The sequence below is a fragment of the Osmerus mordax genome, chromosome 24 (genome assembly GCF_038355195.1).
Source record: "Osmerus mordax isolate fOsmMor3 chromosome 24, fOsmMor3.pri, whole genome shotgun sequence".
NCBI lineage: Eukaryota > Metazoa > Chordata > Actinopteri > Osmeriformes > Osmeridae > Osmerus > Osmerus mordax.
In genome coordinates, this window is record NC_090073.1 from 5,243,199 (window position 1) to 5,260,892 (window position 17,694).

A 17,694-nucleotide genomic window follows, 5' to 3' on the forward strand; every position below is an offset into this window, starting at 1 on the left:
TAATATTTATAAGAAAATGTCAACATTTGTATGATAAATGTATTAGAATTATGATTTTTTGCAGGTGGGGAAGACTAAGCAGGAATGTACTTGACATCAAGCAAATCTGTTCCTTTCCTTCACACAGAAGGGAGTTACAGGGTCTGTCAGTCGTCGATTGTAGGATTTATGAGTTGCTAGATTTCTCATGTCTGTTGACTCGCTGCCCCTCTGCTGAAACTGATAAAGTATTTTTTAACCTGGTCCACTGTTAGACACCAGCAGAACTAGCCTGGCTTGGCTTTTTCTGTTCTCATGGAGGTTGCTGTTCACGGTGGGGGAGTCTGATGCTGTGTACACCATTCTTATGGACATGTTGACCTGCGGACGTTATTCTTCTCTGTTGTACGTCAGCTTGTAGAGGACACTGATCTGTTCACGTTGTCCTAAATGTGTATGTTCTTCTGGATTTCTTGGTGACACTGAGGTTTTCGTAATAAAAATGATCTTATCCACAGCACGGTTACCTTCTTGTTAAATATACATCAGGTGTCAGTAATATAAAAGTTTGTCTCGGTAAGCATTGGAAACCTATGTCATAAGTATTTATTATATTAGTATGAATAATTGGTATGTGGTTTTTAAATATTGTCTTTTTCTATGGCTCTGGGTTAGTCTAAAGGGTTAAATCTCTCATTGTTTCCTTGACGTTCATTGGTTACTTCCTGACAGCTCATTGGTTGTTCTGAACTCTGGTTTTGGCGCCGTATTTCTAACAAGGAAATTAACACACAACAAAAAGGTCCGACAGCAAACGAAGTAGTTAGCCAGATTGCCTAAAGTATAGTATACAAAGTATTATTTGTTCTAGTTTCTGTTCAACAGTCCTGAACATCCATAATGTTCGTGACGGACATTAAAAAAGAGTTCTACGATGTTGTTGTCAACCAGGTCAGCGCACTTTCTTTCCAACTAGGACAAGCATAGAGCTAATGTGTGTAGCTGACTAGCTACCAGCAGTGTCAATCGTGGTTCGTACGTCCGCTTTTGTACTTGAATTAACTTATTTATCATGTGTTCTTCCAGAGAGTCGCACTGTTGGTCGCGTCGGACATAGATGCCCTGTGCGCCTGTAAGATACTGCAGGTAATGCGAACCCCGCCAATTGACAATTGTCTTTCCGTGTAATTCGATATCTGACGTTAGTCGAAGTGGATAAATAAGAACAATTCATTAATGAACTGCAAGGCACGTAAAGTAGCTTGAAAATAAGACTAATTTGCGTAGTTCTATAGTCTAGCTGCAAGAAGAAAAGACATATACTAGTATTCCCACAATAACTTACTCGGTCAACACCGCTTTTGGCCTTGGACATCGAAAGGGTGTTGTTACTGAGTGCTTTAAATGAGTTAATGACAGTACCTTCTTACGTGTATTCCACAGGCGCTGTTTCAGTGCGACCAGGTGCAGTACACCTTGGTGCCCGTCTCAGGTTGGCAGGACTTGGGCACAGCCTTCATGGAACACAAGGAGCAGGTGAGCTCTTTTCACCACCCAGCGCCTCCTTGATTGTATATGTTAAATATTCATGTTTTTTCTTCTTGTCTATATTAGTTTCTAATGTTATTATGTTATGCTCGGTTGGCTTGCTGTAGCTCCAGATGTCAGAGATGTTTTCTTTGAACAGGTCGTTGTATACTGCTTCAGGACTCCTGGCAATGCCAAACATGTTCGTATTTGATGTGACATGCTATGTCCAGTGCGAGGCTGCGTAAAGTGGGTTGCCGCGGCGACTGAACCCGTGCCCCTCTCCGTTTCCCCCCAGTTCCGTTATTTCGTCCTGATCAACTGCGGCGCCAACGTGGACCTGCTGGAGACGCTGCAGCCCGACGAAGACTCCGTCTTCTTCATCTGTGACACGCACCGCCCCGTGGACGTGGTCAACGTCTACAACGACACCCAGGTCAGGGGTCACGGACGCTTGGTCAGGGGTCACGGACACTTGGTCAGGGGTCACGGACACTTGGTCCCGTGCGTTTGGACGCGTGAAAAGGACTGGCCGTCGTTGTGAAGTGGAGCTTCTTCTGCTGTCTTACGAGATGTTTTTTCCCCCCCCCACAATCCTCGTCTCCGCAGGTGAAGCTGATGATCAAGCAGGACGACGACCTGGACGTGCCCTCGTACGACGACATCTTCCGCGAGGACGAGGAGGAGGAGGGGGGCGGGGACTCCGGGAACGAGAGTGAAGCGGGCTCGGAGCCTTCTGGGAAACGGAGGCGGTTCGATGAGGTAGGCCGGAGGGCACGGAGCTCACGGCTCGTAGGATGCTTGGTTGCTTGTGGGGCCTGTCAGTCAAATAGGGGGGAGGCGGGACTTCCTGTTCAGTGATTTTCCATTGTGTGTTTGTTATTGTCTCTCTGTTATCGTCATTATGACCTGTGTCCTACAGGGAGCTGTGGAGCGGAGGATTGAGCGGCAAAGGGCGAAGAGGGAGTGGGAGGCTCGCAGGTGAGATGAGTCCACAAACTCTCTTACGCGGCATCCATTTTTGTTTCAGACTGAGCTCAGCCTGATCCTGTGCAGTCCTGTTGTTGTTGTTTTCCCTCACATGTCATCCTTGTTGTTGTTGATCTTACTTGTTTGTCGCTGTCCTCCCTTGCTTGACATTCCCCCCCCCCCCCCCCCCCCCAGACGAGAGATCCTGTTTGACTACGAGCAGTACGAATACCACGGCACCTCAGTGAGTAGGCTCTGTTTTAACCTTTGACCTCCCCGGGGGTCCACTTCCTCTCCACCACGCCAGTCAGGTGCACCAGACACACAAGCACACCAGGGGCCCTGTTCCATAAAGCAAGGGATAGTAACTTGACTTAAGCCTGGCTTATTGGGCAAACTGACTTCATGTAACGGGCCCCGCGTGTGTTGCTAGCCTGGAGCCGTAGCCTGCGTACCAGGGCGGGGCTAATCTGCTGTTGTCTGACAGGCTGCCATGGTGATCTTCGAGCTGGCCTGGGTGCTGACCAAAGACACCAAGGACATGCTGTGGTAAGCACCAATTTCTGGGGTTGAATACGCTTCTGAGGGGGGGCAGGAGGTGACTGAGGTCTACGTGGTTTCGAGCCGTGGCTCTCAAACTGGGGGCGGGGCGGGGGATAAAACACAGGCTGAGGGGGGTTAAGGAGAGAAGTATATAGCTATAGAAAGAGAGGTGTGTGTGTGTGTGTGTGTGTGGTGGGCTGGTTACAGTTCTGTCTGTTCTCTGTAGGTGGGCCGTCATTGGACTGACCGACCAGTGGGTTCACGATAAAATCACTCAGTAAGAGCCCTCCAACCGTACTCCGCTGCCCTGGAACACATAATGTCCTTTTACACACACACACACACACACACACACACACACACACACACACACACACACACACAGACACACACACACACAGACACACACACACACACACAGACACACACACACAGACACACACACGGTCCTGACATGCGTTGCTGTGTGTCCAGTATGAAGTACGTGACGGACATCGCCACCCTGCAGCGCCACGTGTCCCGTCACAACCACCGGAACGAGGACGAGGAGAACTCGCTCTCCATCGACTGCATGAGGATCTCCTTCGAGTACGAGTATCCTTCACACCCGGCCTTCATCTCCCTCTACTCTACCTGACTCCACTGGCTCTACTCTCTGTGGCTCTACTCTCACTGGCTCTATTCTCTCTGACTCCACTGCCTCTACTCTCTCTGACTCTACTGCCTCTCTGCCTCTACTGCCTCTCTGACTCTACTGCCTCTACTATCTCTGACTCCATTGCCTCTACTCTCTCTGACTCTACTGTCTCTCTCTGACTCTACTGCCTCTTCTCTCTCTGACTACTCTCTGACTCAAACTCGTCTTGTCCTTCTACCAAACCTTTGTCTCTCTCTCTGTCTCTCTCTCTCTGTGTGTGTCTCTCTGTCTCCACATCACCTTTGAACCCCTTGACTCCTGGCCCCAGCTTGCGCCTGACGCTCTACCAACACTGGTCGCTGTACGAGAGCATCTGTAACTCCTGCTACACCTCCTGCAACTTCAAGCTGTGGTCTATGCACGGCCAGAAGAAGCTGCAGGAGTTCCTGGCTGACATGGGGTAGGACAAGGAGCCGGGGCGGGGGGGTGGGGTTCACCCTGGGGTCGGACAGGGGGGGGGGGGGGGGGTTCACCCTGGGGTAGGACTGGTGGGGTAGAACCACCGTTGGGGTTAGGACTGCATGGGTTAGGCTAGTGGGGGTAGGACTGGTAAAGGGAGGGAGAGTTCATTCCTATCATGCCACAGCTGGAATAGTTTAGGGTTGAGATGTAACGTGCCTTCCTCCTCCTCGTCCTCCTCCCTGCTTCTAGGCTCCCGCTGAAGCAGGTGCGTCAGAAGTTCAACTCCATGGACATGTCCATCAAGGAGAACCTGCGCGAAGTCATAGAGGAGTCCTCCAATAAATACGGGTAGGAGTCTTCAGTAGAACACGAGGCCAGACAGCCTGGATCATGTCTGGGGAGTCAGGTGGCTGAGCGGTGGGGAATCGGGCTAGTAATCCGAAGGTTACCAGTTCGATTCCCGGTCATGCCAACTGACGCTGTGTCCTTGGGCAAGACACTTCACCCTACTTGCCTCGGGGGAATGTCCCTGTACTTACTGTAAGTCGCTCTGGATAAGAGCGTCTGCTAAATGACTAAATGTAAATGTCTGTGTGTGTGGAGCTTTATCTCCCTGTTGCTCTCTCTCTCTACCCTACTCCTCACCACCTTCCGTCTTCATCTGCCTCCTCCTCCCTCTCCCCCCTCCCGTCCTTCCCCCTCCCTCTCCCCCCTCCCGTCCTTCCTCCTCCCTCTCCCCCCTCCCGTCCTTCCTCCTCCCTCTCCCCCCTCCCGTCCTTCCTCCTCCCTCTCCCCCCAGGATGAAGGACATCCGGATCCAGACGTTTGGCGTCCATTTTGGCTTTAAGAACCGTTTCCTGGCCAGCGACATGGTGCACGCCGCCGCCGCCCTGCTGGAGAGCACGGAGAGGGAGGAGGGCGCCGGGGACAGCTTCATCAAAGCCCTGGACTGCCTCTCCAGGTACACACACACACACACGCATCATACACTACATCAAGAGCTCACACCTGTTCCAGACTGTCCACTCTTCTGAATGGAGACCTCCTAACTTGTCACATGGCGGAGAGACTGATGTTTATACTGCACCGTGTTACTGTGGTTTCTGGAACAGATTCCGAAGAAACGTATTTTTCTCGCTCTTTCTCCCTCTTCCTTTTCTCCCTCTTTCTTCCTGTCTTACCGGTCTCTCTCCCCCTCCCCCCTGCAGGAGTAACCTGGAGGGGCTCCACCTGGGGATAGAGCAGGCTAAGAGGAAGCTGATGGCCGTCCAGCAGACTGTGGCCAGCTGCATCTGCACCAACCTCATCCTGTCCCAGGGCCCCTTCCTCTACTGCTACCTCATGGAGGTGTGTGTGTGTGAGAGACAGACACAGAGAGTGTGTGTGTGTGTGTGTGTGTGTGTGTGTGTGTGTGTGTGTGTGTGTGTGTGTGTGTGTGTGTGTGTGTGTGTGTGTGTGTGTGTGTGTGTGTGTGTGTGTGTGTGTGTGTGTGTGTGTGTGTGTGTGTGTGTGTGTGTGTGTGTGTGTGTGTGTGTGTGTGTGTGTGTGTGTGTGTGTGTGTGTGTGTGTGTGTGTGTGTGTGTGTGTGTGTGTGTGTGTGTGTGTGTGTGTGTGTGTGTGTGTGTGTGTGTGTGTGTGTGTGTGTGTGTGTGTGTGTGTGTGTGACACAGACACAGAGAGAGAGAGTGTGTGTGACACAGACACAGAGAGAGAGAGTGTGTGTGTGTGAGAGACAGACACAGAGAGAGTGTGAGTGTGAGTGTGAGTGTGAGTGTGAGTGTGTGTGTGTGTGTGTGTGTGTGAAAGAGAAGTAGTATTAGATCTTGAAGTGGTTTTTGCCTCTGTGTGCAGGGTACACCTGATGTGAAGCTGTTCTCCAAGCCCATGGCCCTAACTCTGCTCTGCAAGTACCTGCTCAGAGCCTTCGTCCGTTCTGTGAGTCATACCTCACACACACATCCCCCTGCTCCTGCCTCATCAGTCCAGCCATCTCTGTCACTCCTAAACACAGAAGAACTGCTATATGATTGATAGGTCAACGATAGATGTAGTACCAGAGCGAGGTGGTTCCCCCTCTTCCTCTGTGGTTCTTCCTCTGTGGTTCCCTCTCTTGCATCTGTTAACTTACATCTCTGCCTGTTGTTCTTCTATCTCCTCCTGTGTGCCCCCCCCCCCAGACCAGGAACAAGCGCTGTAAGCTGCTGCCCCTCATCATAGCGGCGCCCATGAAGGCCGAGCAGGGCACTGTCATCGTCCTGGGCATCCCCCCGGAGTCGGAGACCTCCGACAAGAAGAAGTGAGGAGACAGACGAGACGCTTCCTGTTCCTGTCCGCTGTGGAACGTTTGTGAGCCGTCAGGTGCTTTCGGCGCTTTTTGTCCTCTCACCCCTCACCTTTTTCTCTTCTCCCTCCTCCGCGTTCTTCTTTTCCTCTCTACCTCTCCTTCTCCCCCTCTTCCTCCTCTCTCTCTCCTCTAGTTTCTTCGGCAGGGCGTTTGAGAAGGCTGCAGAGAGCACGAGCTCCAGAACGTTACACGACCACTTCGACACGTCCAGTAAGTCTCTGCTGGGGGAGACGCCACACTGACCTGGGGACTCTGGTCCGCCTGTTCTGACTTTGAACACTAGGGGGCAGACGTGACATGTTGATGATTAAGCAGATTCTATACATATATGGGGTTTGACACCCAGTCAAACGATCGGTCAGGAACCCGAATGTACTCTCTGAGTTTACTAGTTTGTCTGTTTTCCGAGCTGATTGAGTTTATACAAATATATCGCTTTTTGGGGGGGAATTTATTTGAAATGTTAAGTTCGTTTTTTTGTGTCGTGACCTTTCTTTCTGCGTGTCTAGTCATAGAGCTGAAGATGGAAGACCGGAGCAAGTTCCTGGACGCGCTCGTCACCCTGCTGTCCTAAACGCAGCAGGGCCCCTTCTGACCAGACCAGGGCGCATGACAACCGAGCCCACTCATGGTCCATGCCATGTGCATATTGTACAGCCATTTTGTAAATGTGTGTCAATTTTTTAATGTTTTAGCCCAGTGTAAATAGTGCTCTTGTCTTTTTTCATTGTCTGTGTGTTACTGTCCATATATCTATAATAAACGACATTGTATTCACCTCTCATTGTTGTCATCCTCTCCCTGTGTTCTGTGCCTCCATAGAGGGGGATTCTAGGTGCTGTTGGAGCTGTTGTCTAAGGAGCAGTTGTTCAGAAATGTACCCAGGCTATAAATGTGTTGTGTATATGTAATGAATAACTTGGTAACTCCAATTTCAAATGGTAGAAGACACCTATGAATTGGAACTCACGGATTGATTCGTGGATTCCAAGTAATACAAAGTTCAGTTGACGAACTAGGCATTCAAGATGCAACAATAGCGCGTCCTTCCTGGACCCTGTCAAGTCCTCTGGGCCAAAGGTGACTCGTGCAGCAGCTCCTGACCTTGACCACACTGCAGAACACAACTCCAGACCTCCCCCATCTCCGGGCTCCGTCCAGCCGGCACAGGGGCCAGGAGGGTGGGGGCCTGGGTGGGGGTGGTGGTCCTCTGTTGAGTGATCAAGGCTCTTATCACGCTCAAATCAGGCTGATGTTGCGACCCGCCATGAGGAGAGGGTGTCGGGGTAGGTGGGTGTTGGTTCACAGGATATGCTGGCCTGGTCGTCACGGAGATTATCAAAACGTGGAAGGCGCCGCATGAATTTCAGGGGAGTGGGTAATATCACCGATGTTGTATGTGTATATGCATACATTGTAAACACAATTGTATGCTCAGGTGCGTGCATTTGGTTGTGTGTGTGTGTGGCTGTGCGCTTCAGTGTGTGCGTCATTCCTCATTTTTATTGCTCTGTGCTCTAATGAGAATGTCCATCCTGTTTCCTGCGGCTGGAATGTCCAGCAGCACATGGTCACGTCAGAACAGGGTCTGTTTATCAACACACACAACAGTACTGCTGCTGCAGCTCTTCAGACTGACCCAGGACCAGGCCCCTGCCCTCTCAGACTAACCCAGGACCAGGTCCCTGCCCTCTCAGACTGACCCAGGACCAGGCCCCTGCCCTCTCAGACTAACCCAGGACCAGGTCCCTGCCCTCTCAGACTGACCCAGGACCAGGCCCCTGCCCTCTCAGACTGACCCAGGACCAGGCCCCTGCCCTCTCAGACTGACCCAGGACCAGGCCCCTGCCCTCTCAGACTGACCCAGTACCAGGCCCCTGCCCTCTCAAACTGACCCAGGACCAGGTCCTGGATCTCCAATGTAATCTGATTGATCATGCAGAGCTGGTCTGAGGACAGCTTAGACAGCTCTCCAGGTCTAGGGTTAGGGTTAGGGCCCCAGTGTTTTAGGATGGCAGTCAGGCAGAGGGAGCAGTCAGGCTGCATTGAACTCATTTATTACATTTTCATTCGAATGTACTGAGACTGGTGCATTTAAGCTTGGGAACCCACTATTCCCTAGAGGAGAACCAAAGCAGATCTACAAGTTTGTTGTACACTGCTGTACACATCTATATTTACCCTTCTAGATACTTCCACATCCTCTGCTCAAACAACAATTCAGACACACACAAACACCCGCACCCACACGCATACACAAATACACACACTAACATACACAAACACACACAAACACACAATGCAATTACAGGGTGGGGCTGGGTTATTACCTACAGAAGAGAGATGGGCCAAGTCCAAATGAATGTTTACCAACAGAGTGGAGTTTTCCTTCTCTCTCTCTCTCTCTCTCTCTCTCTCTCTCTCTCTCTCTCTCTCTCTCTCTCTCTCTCTCCATTGCTCTTTACTCTTCATCCTCCCATTTGGTTTCTTCAACCGCATCCGCCCATATCACTGCACCCATCCCCCTGTTCCTTCTACCTCTCCATCCCTCCATCCCCTCCTCCGCCCCCAGTGGTGTGGGGCCACTGGCCTTTACGCTGCTTTACCCTGGAGGAATGTGGCGCACACCCACCCACCCACACACACACACAGACACAATACACATACACGCAACCACACGTACACCAATGATACATACACAAATGTACACACTCTCTTTTCACACAGACAAACATACTCAAGCACACGCACAGACTCACACCACACACAGATACACACACACACACATACAAGCAGGAGGGAGAGTCACATAGTGTGTGTGTGTGTGGTACGTGCGTGTGTGTTGGACATAAGGCCTCCCACTCTCATGTTGCTTTTTCTTCACTGGACTTCTGATAAGCTGCTTAGAGCCTGACAAAACAACACTGTGTGTATGGATGTGTGTATGGATGTGTGTGTGGATGTGTGTGTGGATGTGTGTGTGGATGTGTGTGTGGATGTGTGTGTGGATGTGTGTGTGGATGTGTGTGTGGATGTGTGTGTATGGATGTGTGTGTGGATGTGTGTGTGGATGTGTGTGTGGATGTGTGTGTGGATGTGTGTGTGTGTCACTGTCGGTACTCTTTCCTTTCAATTCACACAATTTTCACAACAATTGACTAGACAGTGATGCGTTTGGGCTCTTTGCTGGGTAACTGGCTTCATAAACGTCCGTCTGGTTGATGGCTACCTAGTGGCACCTCCATCTTCCACTGTTTTGAAGACGTCAGAATGTGACCGGAAAGTGAACAGGAAGTGACCAGGACGTGACCAGTGTTCCCTGTGTGGTCATGTGTGAGTCATCACACCTCTGACTCCTTATTCACAACAACCCCCCTCCCCCCTCCCCCCTCCTTCCCTCTCTCTTTTTCTTGCTCTCTTCATCAAAGCTTCCTTCTCCATCACCCTCTATATATGTCCGGCTATTTTGGTTCTCTTTCCTCATCCTGGCTTCTTCATTTTTTTCTCTCTCCCCCTTCCTCCCTTCTTTCTTCATTCCCCTCTCTCCATCTTTCCTTTTAAAGTAGCGTCCCTGGAGCTCTCTCTCCCTGTCTCCGACGGCCCCAGATTCCAGATGGGATTAGCCCTACTGGACGACCAGAGACAAAGGCCCACAGCTGACTCTCTCCGCTTGTCGCTGTGTCACAGTTGAGGCACGCGCGCACACACACACACACTGTTACAGGGAGCTCACGCACACACACACGCGCGCACACACACACACTGTTACAGGCAGCGCGCACACACACACTCAAACGCACATTCGCATACAAACACACTCTCCCCCACACACCGTCTCTCTTTCTCTCTCTCTCTCTCTCGCACACACATACACACGTACACACGCTCACATGCAAAAATACACTCATAGACACACACTGACTCAAAATCTCTCACAAACACAGGCTAAGCCCCCTACCTACAGTATTTCCAAATCCACAGTTGCTGCCCTTACCCCAGGACTGTACCACAGCAACTGCCCCACTTCATCCCTGGCCCTCTACAAACGGCCCCGGCTCTCATCAGCCGAGGGGGCCCACCAGGACCCCGTCCTGCAGCGACCTCTGACTCCCGTGAAGTCTCTCCTTTTGTGGAGTCCCTCTCTTTGTAACGGTCTCTACCTCTGACCCCTGGTCCAGAAGAACTGAAGCAGAATCCTCTCCTGGGGAGAGTCGTGGGGGGGTGGGGGAGGGGAGGTAGAGGGGGGGGTGGGGGCTAGGTGTGAGATGATGGTAGTATTGATCAGTGTTATTGAGTCCGGCAGCCCAGGAGGCAAGAGCAGAGGTGCTCTCGTGCTCTGAGGTGGGGGGAAAACTGACTGCCATGTACACAAACTCAACCATCCAGAATCCGGAGCTGTAGCCGTGGCTGTATTCTGGTCGCGGTCGCAGGCTAAAGCTTTAGCTCCGACGGCTGTAGCTGTGGAACAAACATCTGAGAATAGCACCACTGAATTTCCTGCAAGACACAATTAGTGTCAAAACAATGCAGTAATTGAGCCTCCGGATCCTGTGTGTGTGCACCCATGCTAAGAGTGTGCATGTGTGGGTGTATGTGTGTATGGGTGTAGGTGCATATGGGTGTAAATGCATGTGTGGGTGTGTGGGTAAGTGCTTGTGTTTATATTGTTTGTTTGTGTGTTGCTGATTACTGTTTCCTTTGTGAAATCTGTGTCTCCACAGCTGATGTTTATAGCAGACATCTGCAGCTCAGGACCACTGAGGTCCTCTGAGAACTAACTCTGTACCTAACTCTGTAACTAACCCTGCAACTAACCCTGTAACTAACTCTGTACCTAACGCTGTAACTAACTCTGTAACTAACCCTGTAACTAACTCTGTACCTAACTCTGTAACTAACCCTGTAACTAACTCTGTACTTAACTCTGTAACTAACCCTGTAACTAACTCTGTACCTAACTCTGTAAGTAACCCTGTAACTAACTCTGTACCTAGCTCTGTAACTAACCCTGTAACTAACTCTGTACCTAACTCTGTAACTAACCCTGTAACTAACTCTGTACCTAACTCTGTAACCAACTATGTAACTAATCCTAACTCTGTTAGAAAGCTTAACTCTGTACCTAACTCTGTAACTAACTGTGTAACAAATTGTAATTATGTGAGTAGCCCTGTAACTTATTCTGTAACTAACCCTGTAACTTACTCTGAGACACAGAAACACAGAGAAAGAGAGGGAGCAAATAAGAGAGAGAGAGATAGAGAGATAGAGATTGAGAGAGGAACAGAGAGACAGTGATAGCTCATAAGCTGTGAAATCCATGTTAAATCAGCAATGTGGTCTGATCTCTCTGGACATTCCTCCAACTCTAGCTTCTCCTCCTCATCTCAGCGGAGAGCTGCCAATCAGGCCTTTGTCTTCACTGAGTGTGTGTGCGCGCGCGCGTGTGTGTGTGTATGGGGTGGAGGAGGACGAGTGTGCGTGCGAGTTTGTCCACCGCGATAAGCAGTCTGACGCTGCACGTCGAAAACCTCGCCTCGCACCTACCCTTCCCCGAAGGTGATAAGTGAAACGATTCGCCGAATCTTGCGCAAGGCGGCTCCGACGGCTCCTCCACATTGGGTACTCCCTGTAATTCACTGGAAGAGGAACGTAAACATCATGCTTCGTTTTAATGATATCACTCACTCACTCACTCCCCTCCCCCCCCCCCCCCCCCCCCCATTCCCCACCTCACCTCCTAACAGACACCTGCCAGAAGCAGCTTCCAAGATGAACACCAACCCTGGAGGGTGGGATGGCACAGGGAGTACGGGGAAGAGGAAGGCCAGACCAAAGAGGATGTAGACATCTGCTTGCACATGGGAGGGTTGGGGTGTGTGTGTGTGTGTGGGGGGGGATGGGTGTTAAGATATCAGGGGGGGAGGGATACAGAGAGATGCAGAGAGAGAGAGAGATACAGAGAGAGGGAGATACAGGGTATTTGGAAAATAGATGTGCTGTCAAAGTTGGAGATCAAATTGGAGATAAACCAACTGAGATCTTCACTCAGAGAAGGGGTGTCCGCAGGCCTGTTGCATGGGTAGTGCCAACTGTGCCACCGCACAGGGCCTCGCGCCATTGGGGGCCTCGCGCCACCGGGGGCCTCGCTCCACCGGGGGCCTCGCGCCACCGGGGGCCACGCGCCACCGGGGGCCACGCGTCATCCGGTAGGGGCTCAGAGGGGTCCGAGGCGTTCCCATGTTAAGGTTCTCCTGCTTTAATCTTTCAACTGAATTTATCATATTTAATTGTTAGCAGATTATTTGGCAACATTAATAATATACCGACCTCCATAATAATAATATAAATACTATTTTCTGTAATTCCACCATTGCTTTGGCAAGAGAGAGAGAGAGAGAGAGAGAGAGAGAGAGAGAGAGAGAGAGAGAGAGAGAGAGAGAGAGAGAGAGAGAGAGAGAGGTGACACCATCCCATCTCACACCCATGATGCAATTAATGATTTCAGACATTACATCATTATGTGCCTAGGAATGACTTCCGACTTCACGGAACTCAGACCAGGGTCAGGGTTCAAAGGTCAAGCCAAGAGAGCCGATGACCTGACCAAAACCCCCAACCTGAGCTGACCCAAACACACACACACACACACACAACTACCACAATGATGTAATGGACATATCCTGAAGGATTCAAAGCAGGCTAAGAACAAATCATAAATCATCAGAGCCAATGTTGAAAACTATTACATTTCTTTATCAGTCCTGTCTCTAGGACTGGTGGTGTTGGTTTTATTCCTGGAAACATTCAGATGGCACATCAATGCAACACATTGAAACAAATGTGTTTTTCCACTTAAGTAGACTTCACTGTCGACAACTGCTGAATCAGACCAGTAAATCCTCTCTTCACACTACAGAGTGTGTATGTGTGTGTGTGTGTTGGAATGTCTGCTGGCTGGGGGCCTTTATTAGTCTCATCCATACCGCCACATTATAGGGCCCTGTCACTGGGGCAACCGCAGGTTTTGACTGGTTGCCATGGTGAGAGTCTATTGAGTGACGTTGTCAGCCTTGTTTGCCTCTTTTCTTTCTAGAATGAGGGTCTTTTTTAAAGGTGCGTCCCCCAACCCCATGCTCACACACACACATACACACACACACATTCTTAACCACACACACCCCCAGGACCCCCACCCCCAGTTTTGTCACACTGAGTGCAGTGACTAAGAGAGTGGAACTAACAATCCCAGAGAAACAGCACCAGAGCCAGCCCACCCTCCACCCGGAGCCAGCCTTCTCTCCACCCAGAGCCAGCCCACCCTCCACCCAGAGCCAGCCTTCTCTCCACCCAGAGCCAGCCCACCCTCCACCCAGAGCCAGCCCACCCTCCACCCGGAGCCAGCCCACCCTCCACCCAGAGCCAGCCTTCTCTCCACCCAGAGCCAGCCCACCCTCCACCCAGAGCCAGCCCACCCTCCACCCAGAGCCAGCCCACCCTCCACCCAGAGCCAGCCTTCCCTCCACCCAGAGCCAGCCCACCCTCCACCCAGAGCCAGCCTACCCTCCACCCAGAGCCAGCCCACCCTCCACCCAGAGCCAGCCTACCCTCCACCCAGAGCCAGCCTTCTCTCCACCCAGAGCCAGCCCACCCTCCACCCAGAGCCAGCCCACCCTCCACCCAGAGCCAGCCTTCTCTCCACCCAGAGCCAGCCCACCCTCCACCCAGAGCCAGCCCACCCTCCACCCAGAGCCAGCCCACCCTCCATCCAGAGCCAGCCCACCCTCCACCCAGAGCCAGCCTTCCCTCCACCCAGACCAGACCAGACCAGAGCAGCCTCACCCTCTGGACTAGACCACACTGAACCATACCAGACCACACCGGAGCACACCAAACCAGTGCCAGCATTACCCTCCAGACCAGACCAGCCCATTCCATCTCCCTGCCCAGTCTAGTCCAGTCTAGTCCAGTCTAGTCCAGTCTAGTCCAGTCTAGTCCAGTCCAGGAGCACATGGGAGCCCCATCTGAGCAGGCCATGAACACAATACAACACACCAATGTTTTAGTAGACTCACTTACAGTCACATTACCTGCTGTAATAAACTCTCAATGTATCTTAAAACTCCAGTTCAGATCTGTTGAGCCCATATGTTAACTATGGTGAATAACCAGTAGAATTAATAGTTGTAAGTTGGCCATATGACCCACTAAGAGTCTTTTTTACCAGTGAAAGTATGTAAGCTTTGGAAATCCACTCTAAGCTTTGAACAGTTGTGATGAATGATGCCATCTGAAATGCCCGGCTCAATGTTACATTTATGTTCCCACAAATAATGAAATATATAATTTAATTTAACCCCCCCCCTTCCCACACACACACACACACACACACAATTTAAAGGGAGCCTCTATTTTCCAACAAACAACCATTCTAATTCAGTGCAAAGGCGGGAAGGGGAGATAAAGGAATGACTTGCGGGAAGAAGTTTCCCGAAATTCTCCCTAGCCCCCCAATTTGAACGCCTACATCACATTGCGACTGAGGGAGAGCTGGTTTGAAAGGGGGATGGGGGGAGGGGGGTGGTGGTGGTATTGTGTGCTGAACAGCGGAGCCCCACTCTCGCTGAATGGGCATTGTCATCTGGATTTCTATGGTTCGTCAAAATACTTTCTCCCTCCGTGGGGGTTAGAGCATCTGCGTTGGGAACGGGGTGCTTCTGGCAGTGCAGACTATATGCGCATGTCTGGAATATTATCCAAACACCATGTACTTAGTTGTTCTGTGACTTTTTGACCGTGGTGGAATAAAGGCCTATTCAATAACGTGATTAAAAAAACACTAGACTTGATCAGGTTTGAGACCATAGAGTCAGTTTAATCTCAATGTAACAAATTGACTTAAAAATAAAGTAAGAATATTGCATCAAATACAAATATGAATCATAACATCAAACACTCACAAAAACCAAACCACTTTAACAGCAGTTTACTCCTACACATCAAACTTATAGAAAAAAAACATAGCTACAGCACTGTAGTGTAGGCCTAGATTCAAAAATAAAAGTACGCAGGCGCTCAAAGAATATTTGGAAAACTGAAGAAAATCTTAGTTGTTCCTGAAAGAGCCTGGGTCTGTAGAACAGGTGTGGCGCCTCTTAACTAACTGTCGTTTGACGGATGCTGCCAATATTAGGCTGCACACTACTGGATTTTTGAGGATATTTTGAAGTCTATTTATGCGCTTTTTAGGAATTGTATTTGTTCTCAACCGGTGTGTTGAGAACAAGTTCCGGTGATTCCACATAGTCTACTTATGGTGCTCTTGTTAAGGATAGGCTCCGCAATATTGCTGAGTTATTATCGCTGTCCTTAACAACCCCCTTATGCTGCATCTTCGCACAATCTGGACTGCACCAAACCAGTGACTTTTTAGAAACAAACTTCTGACGATGCTAGACATTTCAAAATGAGAACAAAGAACTTAGATTTGTTTATACAAAAAAACAACAGTTTCGTACAACTACAGATTGGCCTAAGCTTAAACAAACGCTCCTTTTTTGTAACGGTCTATCACAGACAGTATTTGGTCTCCATACCCGTTAGTCCTGCTGAGACCGAACAGATGAATGAAAAGGTTGTTCAACAGTGTTTACAAAGGACAGTGTGGCGCAGGCAGTGTACTTCAATTGATTTCAAAGTTCAGAGTCAAAAAAGACGGTGCAAACAAAACAAAAAAAAACTTTTCTTGAAAAAAAAAACGAGTTCTTTTAAGACTACAAACCACAATTACGCACAGCCTGTAGTCGCACAGCAGGTAGGGGATCCGATACAGCTACACATAATTCCGTTTATCGTAGTCTCCGTTCGGTGTGGCCCGTTTTGTCGGTGGTGCGTATTTGACCGAGTAGCCCGTGTTACCGCTGGAAGGGCAGGAGCAGCACAGAAGCGAGCCCCCTATCAGTAGCAGCGCCGTGGCCGCCCAGCCGATGTAGAGCGCGGCTCCAATCTCCCTTTTCTGGGACGAGAGCAGCTGTGGGTTGTAAAAGTCCGAGATGATGTTGTTGGCCATCCAACAGAGAGGCACCAGAACAAACAGTCCGCTGATGATGTAGACGACCCCTCCGGCGTTCACCACCCGGGCCTTGACGTTCTCGTCGCGGATACAGTTAGTGCACTGTGCCCCGGCGATTACGACCATGAGCCCCAACACACCCAGCACCGACGAGATGACGGTGAGCGCCCGAGCCGCCTGCAGGTCGTGGGTGAGCGCCAGGATGGAGTCGTGCACCTTGCACTGCATCTGGCCCGTGCTCTGCACCACGCAAGACATCCACAGGCCGTCCCAGATGGTCTGTGACACCACGATGTTGGCCTCGATGAACGCGGTCACCTTCCACATAGGCAGCCCGCACGCCACCATCACCAGAAGCGAGCCACATACGCACAGCCCCAGCCCCAAGATCTCCAGTCCGGCCGAAACCATCTTCGCTTCTTCTCGAAATAAATGTACTTTAAGAACGTGGAAAAAAGTTCCTTCCTGTGTGTAAAGCAAACTGTTGTTTCTCCTCGAGACCTATAGCTGTACAGAAACGTGGTAGTCTGTTATTCGCACATCACTCTCGCGGACGAACAAGTGGATACAGGTTCTACTCGCTTTGTTAACCGACTGACGGATTGTACAAACAACTGGAGGAATAGTGCTGGTGCATGGATATCAATGGGACGGGGGTGCTGGTACGGGGTGGGATGGGGGGGGGGACTCTACAAGTGTTAACGCTGGAGGAAAAACTTTCACCCAATGGGTTGCCATCGCATCTTCAAAGCACCAATGAGAAGGCAGGGAAATTGGACAAGAATGAACAAAGCGGTCCAGTGCGTATTGTGTGTGTGAACAGTTATGTGGCGTGAGTAAGGCTGTACGGGGAGCCGGGCTGGGGAGAGGGGATGACGATAGACTTGTTTTTCAGTAAGAAAATGTCAAAGTCAATTACATACAAAGTCAGAGTTTAATGAACTGAACTATACTACCCCCCTACACCATATAGGGTTAGTAGATAGTCTCAGTGTTTAAAAACACATGCAGTGGTCTCAAAGTTATTGAAACAATAAAATGTAAATATGTAAACATAGTCTAAATTTGCCATGTTTCCTTTGAGCAGAGTGTCCTATCGTTTTATTTTACTTTTATAAAACATTACCTGTTAGCGGTATTTGTGTTAAAGGCATAATATGT

General features: G+C 50.2%; 2 protein-coding genes across 2 annotated transcripts; one reads left to right on the forward strand and one right to left on the reverse strand.

Annotated features, from left to right (window-relative positions):
- Positions 1 to 820: 820 nt before the first annotated feature.
- Positions 821 to 7,222, forward strand: cdc45 (CDC45 cell division cycle 45 homolog (S. cerevisiae)). The gene is made up of 18 exons (XM_067228040.1): positions 821 to 930; positions 1,066 to 1,125; positions 1,423 to 1,515; positions 1,805 to 1,942; positions 2,116 to 2,268; positions 2,429 to 2,487; positions 2,671 to 2,719; positions 2,963 to 3,024; positions 3,245 to 3,295; positions 3,493 to 3,612; positions 3,984 to 4,115; positions 4,367 to 4,465; positions 4,917 to 5,078; positions 5,326 to 5,464; positions 5,969 to 6,052; positions 6,295 to 6,413; positions 6,595 to 6,671; positions 6,971 to 7,222. The coding sequence occupies exons 1-18, from the start codon at positions 880 to 882 to the stop codon at positions 7,033 to 7,035; spliced, it is 1,713 nt and encodes a 570-aa protein (XP_067084141.1). The 5' UTR covers positions 821 to 879; the 3' UTR covers positions 7,036 to 7,222.
- An 8,088-nt stretch (positions 7,223 to 15,310) lies between these two features.
- Positions 15,311 to 17,129, reverse strand: cldn5a (claudin 5a). Its single transcript, XM_067227583.1, has one exon. It carries the CDS (start codon positions 16,942 to 16,944, stop codon positions 16,294 to 16,296), a length of 651 nt encoding a protein of 216 aa, XP_067083684.1. The 5' UTR covers positions 16,945 to 17,129; the 3' UTR covers positions 15,311 to 16,293.
- Positions 17,130 to 17,694: the final 565 nt, after the last annotated feature.